This window comes from Entelurus aequoreus, linkage group LG19, assembly GCF_033978785.1.
Source record: "Entelurus aequoreus isolate RoL-2023_Sb linkage group LG19, RoL_Eaeq_v1.1, whole genome shotgun sequence".
Classification (NCBI taxonomy): domain Eukaryota; kingdom Metazoa; phylum Chordata; class Actinopteri; order Syngnathiformes; family Syngnathidae; genus Entelurus; species Entelurus aequoreus.
The window spans coordinates 4,966,478-4,986,405 of NC_084749.1; the positions used below are offsets into that span (position 1 = coordinate 4,966,478).

General features: G+C 37.2%; 1 protein-coding gene across 1 annotated transcript in view; it reads left to right on the plus strand.

Annotated features, from left to right (window-relative positions):
- LOC133635021 (SH2 domain-containing adapter protein D-like) overlaps nt 1-19,928 on the plus strand; it is a 110,479-nt gene that overhangs the window by 13,747 nt on the left and 76,804 nt on the right. The window contains 1 exon segment of the mRNA XM_062027721.1: nt 3,291-3,660. Coding sequence (XP_061883705.1) covers nt 3,328-3,660 — 333 coding nt within the window. The 5' untranslated portion in view covers nt 3,291-3,327.

Sequence of the window (19,928 nt, forward strand, 5' to 3'; positions counted from 1 at the left end):
TATTATGCCTAATTTGGACAACCAGGTATGGTGAAGATAAGGTACTTTTTAAAAATAATAATAAAATAAGATAACTAAATTAAAAACATTTTCTTGAATAAAAAAGAAAGTAAAACAATATAAAAACAGTTACATAGAAACTAGTAATGAATGAAAATGAGTAAAATGAAGTGTTAAAGGTTAGTATTATTAGTGGAGCAGCAGCACGCACAATCATGTGTGCTTACGGACTGTATCCCTTGCAGACTGTATTGATATATATTGATATATAATGTAGGAAGCAGAATATTAATAACAGAAAGAAACAACCCTTTTGTGTGAATGAGTGTAAATGGGGGAGGGAGGTTTTTTGGGTTGGTGCACTAATTGTAAGTGTATCTTGTGTTTTTTATGTTGATTTAATTAAAAAAAACCAAAAAAAAAAAAAAAAAAAACCGATACAGATAATAAAAAAAACGATACCGATAATTTCCGATATTACATTTTAACGCATTTATCGGCCAATAATATCGGCAGGCCGATGTTATCGGACATCCCTAGGCACAAGACATTGATGCAACGTTGATTACCGTATTTTTCAGACTATAAGTGGCAGTTTTTTTCCTAGTTTGGCCGGGGGTGCGACTTATACTCAGGAGCGACTTATGTGTGAAATGATTAACACATTAGCGTAAAATATCAAATAATATTATTGATCTCATTCACGTAAGAGACTAGACCAGGGGTCGGCAACCCGCGGCTCTGGAGCCGCATGCGGCTCTTTAGCGCCGCCCTAGTGGCTCTCTGGAGCTTTTCAAAAATGTATGAAAAATGAAAAAGATGAGCGGAAAAAAATATATTTTTTGTTTTAGTATGGTTTGTGTAGGAGGACAAACATGACACAAACCTCCCTAATTGTTATAAATCACACTGCTTATATTAAACATGCTTCACTGATTCGAGTATTTGGCGAGCGCCGTTTTGTCCTACTAATTTTGGCGGTCCTTGAACTCACCTTAGTTTGTTTACATATATAACTTTCTCCGACTTTCTAGGACGTGTTTTATGCCACTTCTTTTTCTGTCTCATTCTGTCCACCACACTTTTAACGTTGTGCGTGAATGCACAAAGGTGAGTTTTGTTGATGTTATTGACTTGTGTGGAGTGCTAATCAGACATATTTGGTCACTGCATGACTGCAAGCTAATCGATGCTAACATGCTATTTAGGCTAGCTATATGTACATATTGCATCATTATGCCTCATTTGTAGCTATATTTGAGCTCATTTAGTTTCCTTTAAGTCCTCTTAATTCAATTTATATCTCATGACACATGTAATATGGCTTTTAATTTTTTGCGGCTCCAGACAGATTTGTTTTTGTATTTTTGGTCCAATATGGCTCTTTCAACATTTTGGGTTGCCGACCCCTGGACTAGACGTATAAGATTTCATGGGATTTAGCGATTAGGAGTGACAGATTGTTTGGTAAACGTATAGCATGTTCTATATGTTATAGTTATTTGAATGACTCTTACCATAATATGTTACATTAACATAGCAGTTGGTTATTTATGCCTCATATAACGTACACTTATTCAGCCTGTTGTTCACTATTCTTTAGACATTTTAAATTGCCTTTCAAATGTCTATTCTTGCTGTTGGCTTTTATCAAATACATTTCCCCAAAAAATGCGACTTATACTCCAGTGCGACTTATATGTTTTTTCCCTTCTTTATTATGCATTTTCGGCCGGTGCGACTTATACTCCGGAGTGACTTATACTTGAAAAATACGGTATACGCAGGCCCGGCCTAACCAATCTGGCGCCCTAGGCAAGATTTTAGGTGGCGCCCCCCCCCATATTTGAACATCAAATATGTTGTCTTTGTAGTGCATTCAATTGAATATGGCTTAAAAAGGATCCGTTTATATTTACATCTAACACAATTTCCCAACTCATATGGAAACGGGGTTTGTATATATATATATATATATATATATATATATATATATATATATATATATATATGTATATATATATATAAATATAATATATGTATGTGTATATATGTTACTTTACATCAGGGGTCACCAACCTTTTTGAAACCAAGAGCTACTTCTTGGGTAGTGATTAATGCGAAGGGCTACCAGTTTGATACACACTTCAATAAATTGCCAGAAATAGCCAATGTGCTCAATTTACCTTTAACTTTATGTTATTATTAATAATTAATGATATTTACACTTAATTGAACGGTTTGAAAGAGGATAAAACACGAAAAAATGACAATTAAATTTTGAAACATAGTTTATCTTCAATTTCGACTCTTTAAAATTCAAAATTCTACCGAAAAAAAGAAGAGAAAAACTAGCTAATTCGAATCTTTTTGAAAAAATTAAAAAAGAATTTATGGAACATCATTAGTCATTTTTCCTGATTAAGATTAATTTTAGAATTTTGATGACATGTTTTAAATAGGTTAAAATCCAATCTGCACTTTGTTAGAATATATAACAAATTGGACCAAGCTATATTTCTAACAAAGACAAATCATTATTTCTTCTAGATTTTCCAGAACAAAAATTTTAAAAGAAATTCAAAAGACTTTGAAATAAGATTTAAATTTGATTCTACAGATTTTCTGGATTTGCCAGAATAATTTTTTTGAATTTTAATCACAATAAGTTTGAAGAAATATTTCACAAATATTCTTCGTCGAAAAAACAGAAGCTAAAATGAAGAATTAAATTAAAATGTATTTATTATTCTTTACAATAAAAAAAATAAATTTACTTGAACATTGATTTAAATTGTCAGGAAAGAAGAGGAAGGAATTTAAAAGGTAAAAAGGTATATGTGTTTAAAAATCCTAAAATCATTTTTAAGGTTGTATTTTTTCTCTAAAATTGTCTTTCTGAAAGTTATAAGAAGCAAAGTAAAAAATTAATGGATTTATTTAAACGAGTGAAGACCAAGTCTTTAAAATATTTTCTTGGATTTTCAAATTCTATTTGAGTTTTGTCTCTCTTAGAATTAAAAATGTCGAGCAAAGCGAGACCAGCTTGCTAGTAAATAAATCACATTTTAAAAATAGAGGCAGCTCACTGGTAAGTGCTGCTATTTGAGCTATTTTTAGAACAGGCCAGCGGGCTACTCATCTGGTCCTTACGGGCACCACGTTGGTGACCCCTGCTTTACATGCAGTCGACTTTCGGCCCCCAGCCAAATTTTTTTAGCCCAATACGGCCCCCAAATCAAAAAGTTTGGACAGCCCTGTTGTAACCTTTCCTTGTCTTCCTCATCCAGTCTCATCCACCACACTGACTTTGGAAGCAGCGCCGCCATGGCGAAGTGGCTCAAAGACTACCTGAGTTTCGGCAGCAGGAAGGTACCGCCCCAGCCTCCCACGCCGGACTACACGGAAAGCGAGATCCTAAAAGCCTACCGCCTCCAGAGGGAACTTGACTTTGAGGACCCGTACGAAGACCCAGAAAACCGGTCCAGGGCCGAATCGGGAACGTCCGAGCCCGCCACCCCTGTGTATGGCTCGCCCATGAAGTCCTCCAACGCAGACGTCAAATCCCCCAAACACAGACTCATCAAAGTGGACTCCCAGGACCTGGGGCGCACCAAGATCCTGCTGAGCGCAATCTCCTTAGATGACCAGCAAGAACCTGTAAGTGTCTCAGTAGGGGATGACAAATTAGGCTTCAGAGGGACGTGAGAGCGAGGGGGTGCAAGCACTTCCTCAATACTCTCGTCTCATTTACCATCACCGTGACAGCTTTATTGATCGCACTCCGTGAGCACATGTGCGTCGCAAATATCTTTGCATACATTTTAGCCTGTGCACCACACCAATGTCTACCGTGGAGGGATGACAGAATAATTGAACAGTCTGTCGAATTACAGGCGGTGTGTGGCAATCCCTGGAGCAGGGGTCACCAACGCGGTGCCCGCGGGCACCAGGTAGCCCGTAAGGACCAGATGAGTAGCCCGCTGGCCTGTTCTAAAAATAGCTCAAATAGCAACACTTACCAGTGAGCTGCCTCTATTTTTTAAATGGTATTTATTTACTAGCAAGCTGGTCTCGCTTTGCCCGACATTTTTAATTCTAAGAGAGACAAAACTCAAATAGAATTTGAAAATCCAAGAAAATATTTTAAAGATTTGGTCTTCACTTGTTTAAATAATATAATTAATTAATTCATTAATAAAAAAATACAACCTTAAAAATGATTTTAGGATTTTTAAACACATATACCTTTTTACCTTTTAAATTCCTTCCTCTTCTTTCCTGACTATTTAAATCACATATGTCAGAGTCAAGGCCCGCGGGCCATATCCGGCCCGCGAGAAGGTTTTTTACGGCCCTTGGGATGATCTTGATTTATTATTAGAACCGGCCCGCAGACCGCAGATCTTTTACACGCACCAAGCGGATGCCGGTCCAAGGTTCCGAAAGGGGGCGAGCGGCCCGCCGGGACGCGCCTGCCGGCCGAAGGGCTGCAGCCCGGCCGTCAGTCGCGGAGCCCGCCGTGCCACGCGCGCCAAGGGGGCGGGCCGAAACCCGGCCCCGAGGCCCTGAGACTTCTGCTTTGTTTCCCCAAACCGCGCGTCACCACCGGGCCCGCACCACCGTCGGGCTGCAGCCCGAGCGTCGGTGGCGGAACCCGTCATGTGCCGCGCGCGCCAAGCGGAGCGGGGGGGTCAAGCGGAGCGGGGGGGTCAAGCGGGCCGAAACCTGCAGGCCACCCCCTCACCACGAGGCCCTGAGACTTCTGCGTTTGACCCCTACGCGCGGCCCGTCGGGACGCGCCCGCCGTCAAGCCACGAGGGCCAGCCGTCGGGTCGCGGAGCCCGCCGTGCCACGCGCGCCAAGGGGCGGGCCGAAACCAGCGGGGGGTTTCGGGCACCCAACTCGCCTCCCTCCCACGGAGGGAGGAGGGGGGTTTAATGTGAACATTACTGTGCAATCACATATTTAGAGTTTTTACTCAATTCAAGTTTAAAAGTTAAAGTTTAATATTTGTTTTCACTGCATGTTACTTCTCCTTAAACAAAGTGTTGTTTTTGATTTATAGATTTTTGCACTTTATTTTATTGTATTTCAATTTAATTATATTTTAAAAATATTTCAGTTGAGTGGATGATAGAAAATTGCTATTATTGTTTTTTTCTTTGAAGTAAATTTAGCCCACTTTTGCTAAAATAGAAAATATAGGCTACTGATGGTGCCTTGAATACCGGTTTCTTTCATTTAATGTTCATGTTATGGGGATTTTTATATAAAGGAAATTTGTCTTTTGTGTCTGTTGAAAATTAAAGATTACTGACAGAGCCATAAGAAAATATTGCTTTATTTATCTGATCATATTGGAATATATTTGTTAGGTTTTCAGTAGGTTCAATTAGGTTCACTAGACTATATGCGTCATTTAAAAATTTTTCAATGAACATTCGAACAGTCCGGCCCTCGGCTTGTAGCTAAATTTTTTATTTGGCCCTCCGTCCATTTGACTTTGACACCCCTGATTTAAATCAATGTTCGAGTAAATTTATTTTTTTTATTGTAAAGAATAATAAATAAGTTTTAATTTAATTCTTTATTTTAGCTTCTGTTTTTTCGACGAAGAATATTTGTGAAATATTTCCTCAAACTTATTATGATTAAAATTCAAAAAAAATATTCTGGCAAATATAGAAAATCTGTGTAATCAAATTTAAATCTTATTTCAAAGTCTTTTGAATTTCTTTTAAAATTTTTGTTCTGGAAAATCTAGAAGAAATAATGATTTGTCTTTGTTAGAAATATAGCTTGGTCCAATTTGTTATATATTCTAACAAAGTGCAGATTGGATTTTAACCTATTTAAAACATGTCATCAAAATTCTAAAATTAATCTTAATCAGGAAAAATGACTAATGATGTTCCATAAATTATTTTTTAAATTTTTTCAAAAAGATTCGAATTAGCTAGTTTTTCTCTTCTTTTTTTCGGTTGAATTTTGAATTTTAAAGAGTCGAAATTGAAGATAAACTATGTTTCAAAATTTAATTGTCATTTTTTTCGTGTTTTCTCCTCTTTTAAACCGTTCAATTAAGTGTAAATATCATTAATTATTAATAATAACATAGAGTTAAAGGTAAATTGAGCAAATTGGCTATTTCTGGCAATTTATTGAAGTGTGTATCAAACTGGTAGCCCTTCGCATGAATCAGTACCCAAGAAGTAGCTCTTGCTTTCAAAAAGGTTGGTGACCCCTGCCCTGGAGTTTGAACCTATCACCAATAATCAATAGGGTTTGGTTTTGCAAGCTGAGAGACCCCACAAGAGCAAATTTGGGGACGGTATTGTTAAGAAAAAAGGAGGAAATACTATAAGACAGTTTTTTTAAAGGGGTCAGAAAAAGACAGGTGTTTTTATATTTGTGGTCGAGACCTTAACTAGGATTGCAGGATATAAACAATATCAATTATAATCAATTTGGCCGACGACGGGGTCATTTAATTGATTGTGGTGCCCCACCACGGCAAAATAAAAGCCGCCACACCTTAAAAATGAGTTGTTTTTGTCCGCGAAAACTACTTAAAGAAATATACCGCGACCCCGAAAGGGACAAGTGGTAGGAAATGGATGGATGGATGGATATTGTAGAAATTGATATACAGCACAGGCCAAAAGTTTGGGCACACCTTCTCATTCAATGCGTTTTCTTTATTTTCATGACTATTTACATTGTAGATTGTCACTTCCGAACTATGAATGAACACATGTGGAGTTATGTACTTAACAAAAAAAGGTGAAATAACTGAAAACATGTTTTGTATTCTAGTTCCTTCAAAATAGCCACCCTTTGCTCTGATTACTGTTTTACACACTCTTAGCATTCTCTTGATGAGCTTCAAGAGGTAGTCACCTGAAATGGTTTTCACTTCACAGGTGTCATAGTTTTGATGCCTTCAGTGACAATCTACAATGTAAATAGTCATGAAAATAAAGAAAAGGCATTGATGAAAAGGTTGTGTCCAAACTTTTGGCCTGTACTGTACATAGCAGGGGTGGGCAATTAATTTTTACCGGGGGCCGCATGAGCAACCCGAGCACTGCTGGAGGGCCACATCGACAATATTTCAATTACATTTTGCTCAATATTATTTTTGATATATACCGTAAGATAAATAATAATAATAATAGTAATACTTCAACATAGTGTGTGTAACAGCATTCCATGACTAATATAAATAAATTAACATGAATAATAAATGACTGTAGAATAAGCACACGTATGACTGAGGAGTCATAGTGTAACTTTGTGTGGTGTTTGAGTTGTCCGACTTTTTGTGTGGCCATAAACGCACCAGTGGTTTAGTGGTATGCGTGTTGGTGACAGATGACAAGTTGGTTTGTATGGCAGAAAATGACTAGTTTTTCCAGATAGAAGTGTGAAAACTCATGTTTTTGGTGTGGTTATGGCCCAATATAAACAGTTTTGCTCAATAAAGTGATGGATATAATTCCTGTCCTCGAAGCATCTCGATAGACGTTACAATAATTGAACGGTGTTCAATTGAACAATGTTGATGACGAACACCGTTAGGGCCGCTTGTTGTCACTGTCACTCAGAGTTGCATTGCAAAATTACATAGAATAAATGTGTTTATTTTGTTTAGAATTCAGATGGGATTTGATTTGGTGCGCGGCATATATTTGCTGTGCGCAGAGGACGCTTGAGCAGTGCGCAATTGCGCAGGCGCGCACCTTAGAGGGAACGTTGCTCGGCAGTCCATGTCTTGTTGAAAACACGCCATTCCTCATCAACTTTTCTCTTTTTAGCGTCTCGGGTGTAAAGCGTGCATCACTTGTCGCTGCATGTGCACCTTCACTCGCAGGTTACACACGGACACACGCCCATAAATAATACTTTTCAAAATAAAAGCAGCACAGTTGTATTGCGCGCACGACATAGATGTTTTTTCAACTTTATTTTGTAATTTGTGATTGCAGCTGTTCACATTCACTCACAATCACGCACACGCATACGTCCACACGGAAGTAATACAAATAACGGTTTTCAAAACAAAAGCAGCACCGTTGTACTGCACACTCGACATAGATACTTTTTTAAATTTAATTTGTAGTTTATAATTGGCCTCACGCGGGCCGGACAGGGACGCACAAAGGGCCGGATGTGGCCCGCGGGCCGCAGAATGCCCAGGTCTGGTATATAGCCTATTATATGCGTGCTATTGACTGGTGACGTACCGAAAAATCAGCCGCCGGAAAAAAATACTGTGATTACTGGAACAGCGCTGCCAAAATCCGATGTTGTGATGACGCCATTTTTAAAAGTTTATTTAAGAAGCTTTTGGTGAAATCAGGACATGTGAAAATAGCAAAATCTAAGAATAATCTTCATATAACCCAGCAGATGGAATTTTGGTTAGAAATATTTGACACGAAACGAGTCACCAAAGCTGCCCAATCGAATCTTTAATTGATGCAAATTATTTTTTTTGTTGCGCCGTGTTTGGTCACATGACAAAAATACCAGTGCAAAGTGTACATAGAATAATTTTGTAACTATTGGTCCAGACCAGAGTTCTGTTGGGACCCTTCTTTTAGAAGGGAACAGTCTACCCAGATTCTTTTATTTTAAGGCTGTTAAAATGACGAGCGCTGACGAGAATGGAAGTTTAACAATTGATTTTACGAAAAGTAGCAATACAAATGAGAACAGAGTTGCTAAAAGTTCGGAGAAATCTCTAAAATGGTTTTGCTTTTGTCCCGATCCCACTTTGACGGGGATCGAAGCTGAAAGTTTGCACCTGGTACTTTTTCCTCTGTAACCTAAATGAGATACAATAGGTGTGTACTTGCAAAGATATAAAACACACAGTGCTAAGGCTGTGCACCACACGATTCTAATTGATTCCATTTTTAGGGGTAACAATTCGATTCAGAATCTATTCTCGATTCAAAATCAATACTTATTTAAATAAAATTAGGTGCCAGTACAATGATTGACTACATTACTTGATAAAATTGACTAACATCTCTGATATTTTTTACAATTTTGCTTAGATGAAAACTGGTTTTGTTTAATAAAATCCTACCCAAACATTTGATGAAGTCAAATACAAATAAGGCAACAAGAGAGTTGTCCCCCATTTCTCTTTTCTTAAATTAAATCTGTACACCAGATATGATCATCTAGATCAACGCTATGATTTGCCTGATTGGCTGGACAGGAGAGGTAAAACAAAACATAAAAAATATGTGTGTGTGTGTGTGTGTGTGTGTGTGTGTGTGTGTGTGTGTGTGTGTGTGTGTGTGTGTGTGTGTGTGTGTGTGTGTGTGTGTGTGTGAATGAATAAAAAAAATATATATATATTTTTTTAAATAAATAAATAATATATATATATATATATATATTTAAATGAGTAAATAATTTTTTTATTTTTTTTAAAATGAATAAAAAAAAAAAAATCCACTACCGTTCAAAAGTTTGGGGTCACATTGAAATGTCCTTATTTTTGAAGGAAAAGCACTGTACTTTTCAATGAAGATAACTTCAAACTAGTCTTAACTTGAAAGAAATACACTCTATACATTGCTAATGTGGTAAATGACTATTCTAGCTGCAAATGTCTGGTTTTTGGTGCAATATCTACATAGGTGTATAGAGGCCCATTTCCAGCAACTATCACTCCAGTGTTCTAATGGTACAATGTGTTTGCTCATTGGCTCAGAAGGCTAATTGATGATTAGAAAACCCTTGTGCAATCATGTTCACACATCTGAAAACACTTTAGCTCGTTACAGAAGCTACAAAACTGACCTTCCTTTGAGCAGATTGAGTTTCTGGAGCATCACATTTGTGGTTGTCAATTAAACGCTCAAAATGGCCAGAAAAAGAGAACTTTCATCTGGAACTCGACAGTCTATTCTTGTTCTTAGAAATGAAGGCTATTCCACAAAATTGTTTGGGTGAACCCAAACTTTTGAACGGTAGTGTATATTTTTAAATGAATAAATTTAAAAAATTTTTTTTTTTTTAAATTAATAAATAAAAATAAAAACATATTTTTAAATGATTAAATAAAAATTTTTTTTTTAAATGAATAAAAAAATATATATATATTTTTTAAATGAATAAAAAAAAAATGTTTTAAATTAATGAAAAAATAATAATATATATATATATACTGTATATATCTTTTTTTTAATTAATAAAAAAAATAAAAAAAATTTAAATTAATATTAAAAATATATACATATTTTTTAATATATTAAAAAAAAATATATATATATATATATATAAATTAAAATAAAAGTTTTTTTTTTAAATAAAAAAACAAAAAAAAGATATATATATTTAAAAAAAAAAAAAAAAAAAGGTATATATATTTTAATTATATATATATTTTCAGACAAGTCATGATATATTTTTTATATCATTTATTCGGTCAAGAATCGTTACAAATAAGAATCGCGACTCATTGGAAAATTTAATTTTTTATTTTTGACACCCCCCTCTAGGGTACATTCATTTTGTATATCTTCTTTGAGCAGAACCAAGTCCAAATCTAGTCATTTCTAAGGCGTTCCATTTTGCCCAAATGCGGAAAACATTCCTCTAACAGTTATTAACCACACGTGCGAAAGCCATGAATGACCAAAAAAAAGGTGGATTTGATCTTAAAAAAATAATTCAGCAAATTTAGATTTTGAAAAAGTCAGTTCAGCTTCGCGTGGGATCAAAGTTTTACTGTTTTCATCGCAAAAGTTGCTGCGAAGGTGATTCGAGTAGCGAGTTCCCTTGTTAATTCCCCAGGATGTGTGGGAAAGCCGCACTCTAATTAACACCGCGGATTCCAGTACATCCGTAGATAAGGAGAATCAATGCTGGGGGTTAAAATCACCTTTTTATTTTGAGACTTGGTGTGTAAGCTCCACTTGTCTGAAAACGGCTGAGACAAAGAGTCCTAGTCTTGCATTTTGCCAAAGGGTGTGTGTGTGTGTGTGTGTGTGTGTGTGCGTGTGTGTGACCATATGGCTACCTTTGTCGCCATCAACGAGCCAGTGAACTGCTGTTTCCCTCCTGAATTACGACTCAATGAATGAATGCATTTGTTCCATTTGGGCATCCAAATGTAGCGTAACACAAACAAGACATTAGCTTCTCCTGGCCTCTAGTATGTCTTTCAAGTGACAAGAGAATATTAGGAACCAGTAATATTCCTGCTAAATATAACATCTACAACCTCTGTTGGCACCCTAAATGTTTTTTTGTTTGTTTTTTTAACAAACAAGTGTCATAATACTAGCATAAAAACTACAAGCAAGCATCTATTAGCTTTTATTGATCGCGCTCCGTGAGCAAATGTGCGTCGCAGATATGTTTGCATACATTTTAGCCGGTGCACCACACCGATGTCTACCGTGGAGGGATGAGAGAATAATTGAACAGTCTGTCAAATTACAGGCGGTGTGTGGCAATCCCTGGAGTTTGAACCTATCACCAGCAAATTTGGGGACGGTATTGTTAAGAAAAATGTAGGAAATACTTTATTGACCCAGCTTTAAGACAGCTTTATTAAAGTATAAAACGGTCAGAAAAAGACAGGTGTTTTTATATTTGTGGTCTAGACTAGAGATGTCCGATAATGGCTTTTTTGCCGATATTCCGATATTGTCCAACTCTTAATTACCAAGTCCGATATCAACCGATACCGATATATACAGTCGTGGAATTAATATATTATTATGCCTAATTTTGTTGTGATGCCCCGCTGGATGCATTAAACAATGTAACAAGGTTTTCCAAAATAAATCAACTCAAGTTATGGAAAAAAATGCCAAATGGCACTGCCATATTTATTATTGAAGTCACAAAATGCATTATTATAGAGCAGGGGTCACCAACCTTTTTGAAAGCAAGAGCTACTTCTTGGGTAGTGATTAATGCGAAGGGCTACCAGTTTGATACACACTTCAATAAATTGCCAGAAATAGCCAATTTGCTCAATTTACCTTTAACTCTATGTTATTATTATTAATTAATGATATTTACACTTAATTGAACGGTTTAAAAGAGGAGAAAACACGAAAAAAAATGACCATTAAATTTTGAAACCTAGTTTATCTTCAATTTCGACTCTTTAAAATTCAAAATTCAACCGAAAAAAAGAAGAGAAAAAATAGCTAATCTTTTTGAAAAAATTACAAAAATAATTTATGGAACATCATTAGTAATTTTTCCTGATTAAGATTAATTTTAGAATTTTGATGACATGTTTTAAATAGGTTAAAATCCAATCTGCACTTTGTTAGAATATATAACAAATTGGACCAAGCTATATTTCTAACAAAGACAAATCATTATTTCTTCTAGATTTTCCAGAACAAAAATTTTAAAAGAAATTCAAAAGACTTTGAAATAAGATTTAAATTTGATTCTACAGATTTTCTACATTTGCCAGAATATTTTTTTTAAATTTTAATCATAATAAGTTTGAAGAAATATTTCACAAATATTCTTTGTCGAAAAAACAGAAGCCAAAATGAAGAATTAAATCAAAATGTATTTATTATTCTTTACAATAAAAAAAATAAATGTACTTGAACATTGATTTAAAGTGTCAGGGAAGGAGAGGAAGGAATTTAAAAGGTCAAAAGGTATATATGTTTAAAAATCCTAAAATCATTTTTAATGTTGTATTTTTTCTCTAAAATTGTCTTTCTGAAAGTTATAAGAAGCAAAGTAAAAAAATGTATGAATTTATTTCAACAAGTGAAGACCAAGTCTTTAAAATATTTTCTTGGATTTTCAAATTCTATTTGAGTTTTGTCTCTCTTACAATTAAAAATGTCGGGCAAAGCGAGACCAGCTTGCTAGTAAATAAATAAAATTAAAAAAATAGAGGCAGCTCACTGGTAAGTGCTGCTATTTGAGCTATTTTTAGAACAGGCCAGCGGGCTACTCATCTGGTCCTTACGGGCTACCTGGTGCCCGCGTTGGTGACCCCTGTTATAGAGGGTAGCGGGGGGTGTATATTGTAGCGTCCCGGAAGAGTTAGTGCTGCAAGGGGTTCTGGGTATTTGTTCTGTTGTGTTTATGTTGTGTTACGGTGCGGATGTTCTCCCGAAATGTGTTTGTCATTCTTGTTTGGTGTGAGTTCACAGTGTGGCGCGTATTTGTAACAGTGTTAAACTTGTTAATATGGCCACCCTCAGTGTGACCTGTATGGCTGTTGACCAAGTATGCATGGCATTCACTTGTGTGTGTGAAAAGCCGTAGATATTATGTGATTGGGCCGGCACGCAAAGGCTGTGCCTTTAAGGTTTATTGGCGCTCTGTACTTCTCCCTACGGCCGTGTACCACTCCGTACAGCGGCGTTTTAGTCATAAATTTTACTTTTTGAAACCAATACCGATAATTTCCGATTTTACATTTTAAAGCATTTATCGGCCGATAATATCGGCAGTCCGATATTATCGGACATCCCTAGTCTAGACCTTAATGGGTTGCGGGATATAGACGATATAAATGATATACATTTGGCCGACGACAGGGTCAGGGTTCCCCCTGAATTTATTAATTGTGGTGCCCCATCACGGCAAAAAAAAAGCCGCCACACTTTAAAAATTAGTTGTTTCTTTACGCGAAAACTAATTAAAGTAATATATTGTAGAAATTGATATACATTACAGCAGTGATTTTCAACCACTGTGCCGCGACACACTAGTGTGCCGTGAGATATTGTCTGGTGTGCCGTGGGAAATTATGCAACTTCACCTAATTGGTCCAATAAATATTTTTTGCAAATCAATAATCATAATAATGTGCCTTTGTCTAGTGCCTGTGCTGTGTAGAGCTCGGCAGGATAATCTTGTAATACTCCCTATTCCATACCAGTAGGTGGCAGCAGGTAGTTCATTGCTTTGTAGAAGTCGGAACGCGTCAAGGATGGTTTGTCGTGATCCCAATATGCAGAGCACAGCGGGAGACAGTGTGCAGGTAAAAAGGTATGTAACGCTTAAACCAAAAATTAACAAAAGGCAAGTCCCACTAGGAAAAGGCACTGAAACATAGGGATGGCTATGTAAAACAAAAGTAAAACTGAACTGGCTACAAAGTAAACAAAAACAGAATGCTGGACGACAGCAAAAACTTACAGCGTGTGGAGCAAAGACAGCGTCCACAAAGCACATCCATACACGACATAATGTCCCCACATAGAAGGATAGCGTACGCACAACTTCAATATAGTCTTGATTGCGAAAACAAACCGGCTGCTCAAAGGAAGGCGTGACGCTGCTACAGGAGAACACCAACAAAACACGAAGGGTCACCAATGAACAGCGCAAGACAGGAACTAAAGCACGACACACGGGAAACAACGACAAACTCAAAATAAGGCACGACAACCTGGTGGAGGTTCATTTTTTAACCTTTTCTGCTGGTGGTGTGCCTCCGTATTTTTTTTATGAAGAAAATGTGCCTTGGCTCAAAAAAGGTTGAAAAACACTGCATTACAGGCCAAACGTTTGGACACACCTTCTCATTCAATGTGTTTTCTTTATTTTCATGACTATTTACATTGTAGATTGTCACATCCAAACTATGAATGAACACATGAGGAGTTATGTACTTCACAAAAAAAGGTGAAATAACTGAAAACATGTTTTATATTTTACTTTCTTCAAAATAGCCACCCTTTGCTCTGATTACTGCTTTGCACACTCTTGGCATTCTCTCCATGAGCTTCAAGAGGTAGTCACCTGAAATGGCTTTCACTTCACAGGTGTCATCGTTTTGATGCCTTCAGTGACAATCTACAATAGTCATGAAAATAAAGAAAATGCATTGAAGTGAAAAGGTGTGTCCAAACTTTTGGCCTGTACTGTATATAGCAGGGGTCACCAACGCGGGCACCAGGTAGCCCGTAAGGACCAGATGAGTAGCCCGCTGGCCTGTTCTAAAAATAGCTCAAATAGCAGCCTTTATTTTTAAAATTTTATTTATTTACTAGCAAGCTGGTCTAGCTTTGCCCGACATTTTTAATTCTAAGAGAGACAAAACTCAAATAGAATTTGAAAATCCAAGAAAATATTTTAAAGACTTGGTCTTCACTTGTTTAAATAAATTCATTATTTTTTTTACTTTGCTTCTTATAACTTTCAGAAAGACAATTTTAGAGAAAAAATACAACCTTAAAAATGATTTTAGGATTTTTAAACACATATACCTTTTTACCTTTTAAATTCCTTCCTCTTCTTCCCTGACAATTTAAATCAATGTTCAAGTATTTTTTTAATTTTTTTTGTAAAGAATAATAAATAAATTTTAATTTAATTCTTCATTTTAGCTTCTGTTTTTTCAACGAAGAATAATTGTGAAATATTTCTTCAAACTTATTATGATTAAAATTCCAAAAAATTATTCTGGCAAATCTAGAAAATCTGTAGAATCAAATTTAAATCTTATTTCAAAGTCTTTTGAATTTCTTTTAAAAAAATGTTTCTGGAAAATCTAGAAGAAATAATGATTTGTCTTTGTTAGAAATATAGCTTGGTCCAATTTGTTATATATTCTAACAAAGTGTAGATTGGATTTTAACCTATTTAAAACATGTCATCAAAATTCTAAAATTAATCTTAAAGGCCTACTGAAAGCCACTACTAGCGACCACGCAGTCTGATAGTTTATATAGCCGCCGACTTCACCTTGACTTCCTACGTCTCCGGGCCGCCAAACGCATCGGGTGAAGTCCTTCGTCCTTCTGCCGATCGCTGGAACGCAGGTGAGCACGGGTGTTGATGAGTAGATGAGGGCTGGCTGGCGTAGGTGGAGAGCTAATGTTTTTAGCATAGCTCTGTGCAGTCTGGTTGCTAAGTTAGCTTCAATGGCGTCGTTAGCACAGCATTGTTAACCTTCGCCAGGCTGGAAAGCATTAACCGTGTATTTACATGTCCACGGTTTAATAGTATTGTTGATTTTCTATCTATACTTCCAGTCAGGGGTTTATTTCTTTTGTTTCTATATGCAGTTAAAGCAAGATGCTATCACGTTAGCTCGTAGCTAAAGCATTTCACCGATGTATTGTCGTGGAGATAAAAGTCACTGTGAATGTCCATTTGGCGTTCTCGACTCTCATTTTCAAGAGGATATAGTATCCCAGGTGGTTTAAAATACAAATCCGTGATCCACAATAGAAAAAGGAGAGAGTGTGGCATCCGATGAGCCAGCTTGTACCTAAGTTACGGTCAGAGCGAAAAAAGATACGTCCATCACTGTCTGTCAAGTCCTTCACTGTAACGTTCCTCATCTACGAATCTTTCATCCTCGCTGAAATTAATGGGGTAATCGTCACTTTGTCGCTCCGAATCTCTCTCGCTCCATTGTAAACAACGGGGAATTGTGAGGAATACTAGCTCCTGTGACGTCACGCTACTTCCGCTACAGGCAAGGCTTTTTTTTATCAGCGAGCAAAAGTTGCGAACTTTATCGTCGATTTTCTCTACTAAATCCTTTCAGCAAAAATATGGCAATATCGCGAAATGATCAAGTATGACACATAGAATGGATCTGCTATTCCCGTTTAAATAAAAAAAAATCATTTCAGTAGGCCTTTAATCAGAAACAATTACTAATGATGTTCCATAAATTATTTTTTTAATTTTTTCAAAAAGATTCGAATTAGCTAGTTTTTGTCTTCTTTTTTTCGGTTGAATTTTGAATTTTAAAGAGTCGAAATTGAAGATAAACTATGTTTCAAAATTTAATTGTCATTTTTTTCGTGTTTTCTCCTCTTTTAAACCGTTCAATTAAGTGTGAATATCATTAATTATTAATAATAACATAGAGTTAAAGGTAAATTGAGCAAATTGGCTATTTCTGGCAATTTATTGAAGTGTGTATCAAACTGGTAGCCCTTCGCATTAATCACTACCCAAGAAGTAGCTCTTGCTTTCAAAAAGGTTGGTGACCCCTGGTATATAGCCTTTTATTTGCGCGCTATTGACTAGTGATGCACCGAAAATTCAGCTGCCAAAAAAAAAAATACTGTGATTACCAGAACAGCGCTGCCAAAACCCAAAACCCATCTTTAAAAGTTTATTCAAGAAGCTTTTGGTGAAATCAGGACTGGTGAAAATAGCAAAATCTAAAAATAACCTCCATATTCAACCCAGCAGATGGAATTTTGGTTAGAAATATTTGACATGTAACGAGTCACCAGTTTCCCAACCGAATCTTTAATTGATGCAAATGTTTTTTTTTTTTACTGCACCGTTTTGGTCACATGACAAAAATACCGTGTGCATACAGTTTTTTTGTAACTATCGGTCCACACCAGAATTACGACTCTCGATGAATGCATTCGTCTCATCCGTGACAACAACGACATGGACTACACACCGGAGCTCTTGTAAAAAGAGCTCAGCAGCGCATGCACTTTTTGCGCGGGATGAAAAGAGCACAGCTCCCTCCCCCCGTTCTCACCACGTTCTACAGAGGCACTATAGAGACCACCTGCTGACCAACAGCATCTCTGTCTGGACTGGAGCCTGCAGTGCCTCACACTGGAAGTCTCTCCTATCCAGGAGATTGCAAAAAGCCGCTGCCTGACCAGGGCTCAGAAAATCTGCAAAGACTCCTCCCACCCCCACCAAAGACTGTTTTCACTGCTGGACTCTAGAAAGAGGTTCCGCAGCCTCCGAAGCAGAACCTCCAGGTTCTGTAACAGCTTCTTCCCTCAAGCCGTAAGACTCTTGAACGCATCATAATTAAATTATCCCCTCAATTCCCCGCAAAATGGATTAACTCGCTGGAATAAAAAAGACAATATAACATACATCCATAAACGTGGACGCATGTGAAAAAGTGCAATATATTTATCTGTACAGTAACCTATTTATTTATTTATTTATACCGTATTTCCTTGAATAGCTGCAGGGGCGCTAATTAATTTAAAACCTCTTGTCACTCCTGCGTTTACCAAAAGCATGCGGGATTGGCAAGCATGCGTTAATTATTTTAAAACCTCTTCTCACTCCGGCGCTAACCTTATCATGAAAAGCACATTTAATTAAAAAAAAACGTTATTATGGTCTTACCTTTAGGTACAAATGAGTCCATGCGCAGCTCCTATAGAAGTCTTCCTTATCTTTCTTCAGTTTTAAAAGTCTCTCTGTCTCGATGGAGATCTTCCTTTAAGTATTACCTTCTGCTTCGATTGAAAGTCCAGTTTGAAAACTGTTTTATTTTAGATATGTAATCCTCCATGGTAAAAGTGCAAGCGAACAATGGCTCCTCATTATTGCTGCTTGTTGTCTTCTTCTGCAGCACCGGTATTCTGCAGTACCAGCAGTCGCAAGAAGGATCACTAGAGCCCTCTACCACCAGGAGGCAGAAGTCATTTAATGACTCATATTTGACCCGACGGAAGTGCCAAGCATGCGCTAATTATTTTGCGAAACGAATTTGACCCGGCTGTAATTCTAGGCGGGCAAATACTATATTCTCGGCGGCAATTCAAGGAAATACGGTATATGCACCTTTATTGCTTTTTTATCCTGCACTACCATGAGCTAATGTAACAAAATGTTGTTCTTATCTGTGCTGTAAAGTTCACATTTGAATGACAATCAAAAGGAAGTCTAAGTCTAAGTCTCATGCCAAATGTAGCGTAACACAAACAGGACTCTTTTTTTTAATTTATTTTTGTTCCTCCTGGCCTCTATTATGTCTTTCATGTGACACCCATGCTAATTGTTTTTTTGTTTTGTTTTGTTTGTAAAGTGTCAAAATATTAGCATAAAAACTACAAGCAAGCATCTACTTAGCATGCAAGCTGCTGAGAGGTGTTGCGTTGACCAGCATTCCTCCAATGGGGAATTCAAATTGCTAGTCTCTCCCAGATTCTTTTCATGGCACATAAGCTGATGTTTATATTCAATCAACAGGCAGTAATTGGTATTTTGTGGTTTATTCTCCAAGCTTAGAGGACAACCGTGAGACCAATCTAGCACACCAGCGTTCCCCAGCCCGGTCCAGATCGGTCTAGCTCGGTCTAGCTCGGTCTCCCCTCCAACCCCCGGAAGTCCCGTGATCTTCCCTCTGTCCCTCGCCCCCACTCCCTTTGTTTAGACTACTCCGAGTTATCTCTACTCTGACACATTCCAATCTAGAAGGCCAACACCTTACTATGAGACTCAAAAGAAGGAGGAATACTAGCTATTCTTTATATGACTATAGGAGTTTAGAAAGAAGTAACACTTAAATATGGATATGATTTTGATCTGCTTCCAACAAGTCCCCCTTTAAGATCTTCTAATAAGATCTTTATTACTTGTACAAAACTTATAAAGCACGCCCCACATTAAAGTAGGTGCTGTTTTTTTTCTTTAAGCAAGCTAGCAATAAAACAACAGCTTATTTACATGGGAGATAGATGGAGGGAGTCCACGTCAATGTCGTCATGGTCAGGGAAGTAAACCAACAATTCTCGAAAGTCTTAAAGTTACCACTTTGCTAGACCCCCTTTAGTGACACTTAGCCCAAGGGGCGATAAAGCAACCGCATGAGGCTATGATGGCCAAAAAAGCTCCGAATGGAGACCAAGACAGACTTAATTAGGTCAGTCCACCTGCCTAATGTGCTTTGAAGCCAATCTTTGAAGGGGTCAGAGACCCCTGAAACTTCAGTAGTTCCCTAGACAGGGCCTGGAGGCCCTTTAAGGCCCTCTGAACTGAGCCATCGGGGGTAGTGTTGTTAGGAATGAAGGTACAGCATTGGTCACCAAACATTGCACACACTCCTTCTTCCTTGGCTAGGATGCGGTCAAGGGCTATGCGGATCTGAACGGCCCTGAGGGAGGTCGGGGCAAGTTGTTCAGCAAGTCCCTCAACGGCGTCACGAGTCAGGTTGGTTAGTC